General features: G+C 44.8%; 1 protein-coding gene across 1 annotated transcript in view; it reads right to left on the bottom strand.

Moving 5' to 3' along the window:
* LOC119424591 (cilia- and flagella-associated protein 44) overlaps positions 1–7,624 on the bottom strand; it is a 38,216-nt gene that overhangs the window by 21,304 nt on the left and 9,288 nt on the right. The window contains exons 9-19 of the mRNA XM_037692079.1: positions 5,444–5,543; positions 5,279–5,373; positions 4,994–5,200; positions 2,905–3,009; positions 2,668–2,820; positions 2,424–2,597; positions 2,123–2,265; positions 1,718–1,991; positions 1,509–1,564; positions 1,276–1,438; positions 230–357 (exon numbers count right to left, since the gene is read on the bottom strand). Coding sequence (XP_037548007.1) covers positions 230–357; positions 1,276–1,438; positions 1,509–1,564; positions 1,718–1,991; positions 2,123–2,265; positions 2,424–2,597; positions 2,668–2,820; positions 2,905–3,009; positions 4,994–5,200; positions 5,279–5,373; positions 5,444–5,543 — 1,598 coding nt within the window. The remainder of the gene's footprint in view (positions 1–229; positions 358–1,275; positions 1,439–1,508; positions 1,565–1,717; positions 1,992–2,122; positions 2,266–2,423; positions 2,598–2,667; positions 2,821–2,904; positions 3,010–4,993; positions 5,201–5,278; positions 5,374–5,443; positions 5,544–7,624) is intronic.

Below are 7,624 nucleotides of genomic sequence, written 5' to 3' on the forward strand. Positions count from 1 at the left end.
AAATACACTTGGACTATAGAAAGTACAGCTGGATTATAGAAAGTACAGCTGGACTATAGAAAGTACACTTGGACTATAGAAAGTACACTTGGACTATAGAAAGTACAGCTGGACTATAAAATGTACAGCTGGACTAAAGTACACCTGGAATATAGAAAGTACACCTGGTACTTTCTATAACAGTAGCAGTTAGCTGTAGCAGCTCTGAGGCAGCCATTCATGCTCGTACCTTTGCATTTTCCTTAGTCCGATTCTGCTGCGCTCCAGATCCCCGGCCAGTTCTTTCCTGACCTCTGCCAACCTCTGGGCCTTCAGATTCTCGAACCGCTCGTTAAAATGCGGGTCCAGCGACAGTTCCTGGACACAGGTCACTGATGTAAACACCACAGGAAAACAAACTTGAATCGTCTTAACTGAGCCTTCCAGGTCATTTTGTGCTTTTACAACCCCGATGATATTCAATTCAATTCAATTCAAAAATACTTTATTAATCCCAAAGGGAAATTATTTGTTGTTGTAACCCGTTATCCTCATTTCATTAAGAGATGTTATAGATGCTGATGCTGTAGACAGGAAAGATCTCTTGTAAAGGTCCATCCCACAGTGGATCCCAAGAAACTGGCTGCAGATGCTGTCCGATCCGTCCACGCAGACTCGGCTGACCTCTCGGTTCCCCCGGGCTGTAGGACCGCCTGAATGCTGGACAGAACTCCTCCCAGAGCGATGGCCACTCCTCCCAGCAGTCTGCCGAGCTCCTCGTCTCTGTGGACAGTCAGCTGTAGGTGCTGAGGGACGATCCTGTCCTTCTGCTGTCATGAGCCGTGTTTCCTGCTAGTTCCAGGATCTCAGTGGTCAGGCACTCGAGCACAGCTGGCAGGTAGATGAGAATGCATCCACAGAACATCCTTTCAAATCATTTGAGATTTGGGGCTGTAGTTGAGATATTATTTGAGCTTTTGCGATTTTAATCAGCTGCTGTTTGGTTGTAGAAACTGCCTTGTTGCCATGGTTATGCATCATAACAAATGTCCAAAACTAAAAAAGTTTCAGTAAAAATCCTTCCAGCTGCACAGCATCTGATACCAGAGGAAACAATCATCCAAAACATGTGATTTACATCCAGAAAAAGAGGAATTAAAGTTTCCAAAAGCAAAATCTCAGAATGAAAGTAACAGAGCTGCTCCAACATGCAGCCACCTGGAGCTGCGCTGTTCTAGAACATATCATCTGTAGCTGAAATTTTACTGACAGTGGTGAGGACGAGGTCAGGTGTACCTCTGGTGTGAGGCGAAATTGCTCCGGCAGCTTCTGGTTGTCGATCAGAACCTGTTTGTACTTCCTCTGCAGCTCAGCGAGCTGCCGCTTTTCCTCTGAGAGCTTCAGCTCAGATTCCTGCTGCAGGTGGTCTTTCTCCAGCTTCTGTTTGGCTGCTTCCAGGCTGAAGACAAAGGACACAGGACAGGAAGTGACATCATCCAGACACACTGGATTTAGTTTTTTACTCTCACCTGTAGGCTGCGGGGTTCTCGATGTCCAGAGCCATCGTCTCGCTCTCAACACCAACCTGAGTTTCACAGAAACAAACGATTTGTTAAGAAAAAACAAAATGATTCAAACGTCACGTTATGATCTTCAGACAAATGTTCACGTTTCTGACACGTTTAAGCTTTTTTTGTTTATTACTGTAAAAAGTTTGATAAGGAGAACGAGGAACCACCCTGGCTGAAGGAACCTTGGCCTTCTTCGGCAGCTTCTGCAGCTCTTCAGGAGGAAGCAGCGAGAAGGAGAAGATGTTTCCGTCGTCTCCGGCCGTCAGAACAAACAGCTCATCGTGGCTGAAGCGCACGTGTCGAAGGCGTCCGTACTGGTTGTCGTGGACGCTCAGAGACCAGCAGGCCTGCATGGAGGTGAGGCCATGGTCTCCGGGTTGCAGAGGGTAAACCCTGATGGAGCCAGAGCTCATCCCACAGAGGAGCAGCTGCCTGTTGGAGCTGCAGGACAAACAAACAACAGCATCACATCTGTCTCCTGAGACACAGCAGAGGCCTCTGAGCATGTTGTCGACTCTTAACTCTTCTTTAAATGATCGTTAATTATTTCAAATGGTTTCTTCTCCGCTTACCTGAACGTCATGGAGCAAACAGGATCATCTTCTGTGTCACTGAGGATCCTGAAGTCAAAAGGTTCGTCCTGTCTCTGGACCAGATCCTGGTCCTGGTTCTCAGAGAACCGACAGTGATACAGGAAACCAGCGTCGAAGCCTCCCTGAGGGACAGAAAAGTCATTGAATCGTTTCTTAAACACGTTCCAGCTTCTGGAAAATCAACCCTGAATGGAGAGTTTAGTTTTCTGTGAAGCTTCAGGACCTTCAGGTGGAAGAACAAACGGAGAACTTCATGTTTTTTCATTCTACTTGTACGTACCATGGAGAGCCAGAACTGTCCAGGCTGGGAGTAGAACCCACAGCAGATGGGACTTGGAGGGTCTGGGATGTGGAGAGGAGGGAGTTCTTCCTCCTCCTCCTCCTCCTCCTTCCTCTTCCTCCTCCTCCTCCTCTTCTCCTTCGCTGCCTGACGTCTTCTGATCTCCTCGTCTCTCTGAGAGAAACAATCATTAAACCACCGGACGGAACCTCACAGGTACAAACAACGTGGACCTCGTCCTGACCTTGATCTGAGACTTGATGCTCTTAAACTTGAAGAACCTGCGGGGCAGACCAGACAGCAGGAAGGTTCTGGATGACGCCACAGTTTCTGGACCGGGACTCTGGACCTCGACCACATGTCCACTCCGACACAGGACGAGCAGCTTATCTTCTCTCTGAGTGGAACAGAGAAACGGGTAAAATCATCACTGAGACGTTTACCTGAGCGAGGAGAACGTGCGGCACGTCTCGGGCTTTACGTGAGGAGACCACTCCAGGGCCTGAACCGGACCGGGGACCTGGATGAACCCGATGGGGTTGTACTTCTCCCCGACCATGAAGAAGAACACGGTGCCGTCTGAACTCTGCGAGGGAGAAGCACAAAGTGGAAGTCATGAATATAAAAACAGAGACGTGTGAGATCTTTTTTTATACCGTCTCTCATGTTTTCTTCCCTTTTCTCATCTAAGCAAAATATTATTCTGAATAAGAATAAGAGGGCCGTGCTTTTTGTAGTAGCAGCTTCGTGCACTCCGTCCATCTTTCAGACGACTGTACGTACGTGTTCTCGTTGTATCTCAGTGCAAAGATAATTCAATTCAATTCAGTTTATTCATATAGCGCCAAATCACAACAAAGTTGTCTCAGGGCACTTTACAGAAACATTCACATACATTCACAGATAATAAAGTTTACTCTGATTCTTAAAAACTAATTAATTTCTTAACTCTGTCCATTTTGTTTGTCTGACTATCCTGTAGATTTACCAGTCATGCAGTTTTTAATGTTTAAGTTCTTTCAGAGACAAAAAAAAAATCTAAAAATTAGTATCTAAAAAAGGTAAATCTGGTCCTCTGGACATTCAAAAAAACAAAACAAAGCAAAACAACAAAAAAATGTAGAAATGTTTCGTCTCTCATCCTGAGGACTTCCTCAGTCTGAGGTGCTGTATTCAGCTCAGTCTCTTAAATAGCACCTTCTCAGAGTGGATCAACCAGTTTGCTGCTGACAACCAAAACCAGCTGATCACATGCTCAAGAAGGACCATCAGCCTAACAATGGATCATTAGCACACTGATGGCTGTTTACTGTTCACAGAGGGCTGAGTGATACCAGCAATCACAGCATTGTAAGAGGGGGACAGTTGAACCCGGAGGCCTCCACCCCTGTTTAATGATGGACGGTTTCTTGACGGAGCCGAACAAACAGTTGCCAGAATGCACACGGTGAAAATGGGGGAGTTCCCGGATCTTGTTCCGGCAGGATCCAGCTCAAATTAACCACTGATTAGCTCCAGCGCTAATAAAAATAGCATTAGCTCCAGAGTTAATACCGTTAGCTCCAGAACTAATTCATTCATTCATTCAACCTTTATTTCTACAGGTTAATCCCACTGAGCCTCAGGGACTCATTTACAAGAGACACCTGATTTTAACAAAGAGTGACAACAACAACAATAGACAGTCACAAAAAAGGCATACAATTATTTTTTTAACAAATTAAAATAAAATGGCAACCAAGAGGACAGTCAAAAGGAAAAAGTAGCGAAAAAACAGCTAGATTATAAGGCGGTGTAAAAAACTAAAAACAGGAACATGTCTGTGTTGGTTTTTGCCATGAACTTAGCAGATCATCAAAGTTCATGATCAATCATCCAGGTATCAAATCCAATAATGCTCAGTCAAGTCATCTGGACAGTTTCTTTTTTGTAAAAAGACGTATCGCCCTCTTTCCGGAAACGTCTTTCTACTGTTGGATTCCAACATCTGCAGGTGCTTGTAGGAGCGTTCGTGTAGATAATGTCACAGTAATCAATGGAGGGAAGGAAAGTCACAGATACAAGGTGTTTCCTAACATTCAGGGTTAGACAGGATCTGTTTCTGAAAAACAAACCCAGTTTAACTTTCAGTTTCTTTACCAAGTTTTCCACGTGGAGCTTAAAAGAGATGAGAGTCGACTAAGATACACAAATATTTATAGGAATCAACAAACTCAATAGGGGCACCATTAAAGGATGAAGTCAGAGGAAGAACTGCTGGGAACAACTTCATGTTTGAAAAAAAAAAACATCCCGTTGGTTTTATCTGCATTTAGGACAAGTTTGATTAAAAATAATAATAATAATAAAAATAGCATTAGCTCCGGAGCGAATACCGTTAGCTCCAGAGCTAATTAATTAAACATTATAAGTTAATCACTTTTGAACATATTTAGGCCGATATGTGCGAGTAGTCCGAGATCCCTTTAAGCTTTTTTAAAAAGTGTAAATAAATTCTGGTCAGAGTCAATAAACGTGTCTTTGTTGTTGTTTCTCTGTAACGTGGAAGAATAAATCTTGGCGTGACTCACCCCTGTGGCGAGGACAAGCCCGTTTTGTTTGTAAGCCACCGCCGTGACGGGGGCACTGTGAGGTTTGAAGGCCTCTCTGAGGCGCAGCTTGGCGGTCTCAGGGCTCCTCTCGGCAGCGCCGCGCAGCGTCCCAGGCTTGTAGAGCTCCAGGAAGCGGACGACCCCGTCCTCGAACCCGGCCACCAGTAGCCCTCCGCTCTGGTGGACCTGAGGTTGAACACAGCGGCTGCAGAGGTCGGCTCGGGTTCCTGTTTCAAGGGTTCACTTCTACAACGATGCACTTACCGAAGACGGGGCCCATCTGAGAGTCGTTCCACCCTGAGTGAACTGGCTCGAGATCAGTTCTCTGTTGGACAGGAAGTCGAAAACTCTGACAGAACCTGAACACAAAGAGGAAGAGGATCAGTCTGGACTTCTACAGTCGGTGTGAGGAGACGAGTGAGGACTCACGGTCCAGAGCCGTCGTGGCCATCAGGTGCGATTCGTTGGACACGTCCAGGCCTTGGATTGGCCCGGTATGGAAGGAGAACAGACACTCCGGGTCACGAGCCTGAACACAACACACGCAGAACAGTGTAGTGTGTCAAGGTCAGCTTTGCTGTACCTTCACTACTAATTATATTTAAATAACGGGTTCTCTCTTTTTCGAGCTAAATTACAGCCATGTGACCGAGGTAACTGTGCATAGGTTGTTTAATCAGTGACATGAGACGTTATTTTCTTTGACCCATCAGAATAAATGTGGTCATTTATTGAACAGAATCAAAATTTAATATCAAAACATTGTACACTTGATTAGCTGATCTGGTTCTGATTAATAAAACTTGGCACGTTTTACTTAATAAAAACAACAGACATTTCTGAAGACATCTAGATTAATTACTGGCAAAGTAGAAGAGTTTAAAGATGGGAAATGGAGGAGTTTAAATGGAGAGAAAAGATGGATAAACAGGAATGTGTGTTGACTAGGAACGGCACCCTTCATCCGACCCCAGCTCAGCCTCGGTACACTTGGCGCGTGGCGACTCGTTACCTTAGACGGGATACCTCCGCTCAGGAACAGGAGTCCATTTCAACGCGACCTTTCAGCGTCTCCGGTAAGGATGGCTGAGAATCGTCCGAAGTAGTGACGGTACTCCGTTCAACAAACACGTTCATCTCCCGGGGGAATACACAGCAAGCTGTGAGTCCGTAAGAGGTTCCACTCAGATATGGAAGGATCCATCACAGGCTCCGAAGACTAAGTTCAAGACTAGACTTCATCAGCTCCTCAAGCTCAGGAGACTTGACAGACTGACTGACAGACCCGATTGATCTCCAAAGTTCCAGGAAGTGTGGATTCTTAAAGAGTTCTCACTTCTGGTCACCTCAGGACTTCCTGATTGGTTGAAACAACCAACAAGGGGGGGGGGGGGGTTCTAGTAATGTCAGAGGGTCATTACAAGTCAAGAAAAGAGCAGGAATGCTTTAGAAACGTCCCGTACAGACAGAAGACATGTTATGGCGAAGTGGGAGGAAGAGAGGCCAGTAGCTTCTTGTTTACCGTCTGCTAGGTTTAAAAACACGACACTTCGTTCTAATAACTTCTCTCTGACTTTTGACCGACATCACTACTTCTCATTTAGACAGAAGATCAAAAATGCATAATTACTTTGTAAAATAGACATTTAACTTGATTTCTAATTTAAATGAGGATTAAAAATCATTAATACTGTTTCACAGTTGATTTAAAATGAGTGTTCACTTCAACATTTAGAAATGGTATGAACTAAACACACTTTTGATTATCAAGATATTGTAAAATAGTGATGATAATATAAAAGAAGAGTGTTCTTTCAATTGATTACTTCAGGATACAATTAAACAGTCTCTGGATGAGCTAATTTGTATTTCTGGATTCAAATCAATGAAACAACAGTTCCTGTCCCATGAAGGTCCTCAGAGACAGGTTTTGGTCGGAGGCCTAGTTCACTACAAGAGAGAACAAGCCGACGGCTTTTTACTGATTCTAATGGACTTCAGTAGAATCACAAACAAACAAAACAAGAAGCCACGAACACAAAAACAAACGTACGACTTTCAGAAATGAGAGACTTGATGGTTGAAGAGTCTCAGCTCGGTGGGATCTTCAGAGATCAGGAGAGGAGCTGGTGGGACAATAAACTCAGTGGATTCCCATTTAACATTTTCACTCAACTTCTTTCAGCTTTTCCCTCTTCAGGGGTCACCACAGCGAGTCCTCCTCCATCTCACTCTGTCCTCTGTGTCCTCACCCCAGCTACCCATTAACGCTCTGTCAGGTCATCTGAACAGTGTCTTTTTTGTGGAACTGTGGACTGGGGCTGATGAAATGGGACTGATGAAGCCCTCTGGATAGAGGGAGAAACGTCCTTCCACAAAAAATAAACTGTCCAAATGACCTGATTGACCATTATTGGATTATGTACCTGGATGATTGAACATGAACTTGGATCACTCCAACTACCTCCACGTCCTCTCTAACTGAATCCATATATCTGTCTTTTTCCTTCAGCTGCATTTCTAACATCCTTCTACCAGTACACCTACTGTCCTTCCTCTGGACATGTCCCAACCACTGTCCTTCCTCTGGACATGTCCCAACCACTGTCC

This window comes from Nematolebias whitei, chromosome 18, assembly GCF_014905685.2.
Source record: "Nematolebias whitei isolate Nwh7 chromosome 18, NemWhi1, whole genome shotgun sequence".
In the NCBI taxonomy this organism is placed as follows: Eukaryota; Metazoa; Chordata; class Actinopteri; order Cyprinodontiformes; family Rivulidae; genus Nematolebias; species Nematolebias whitei.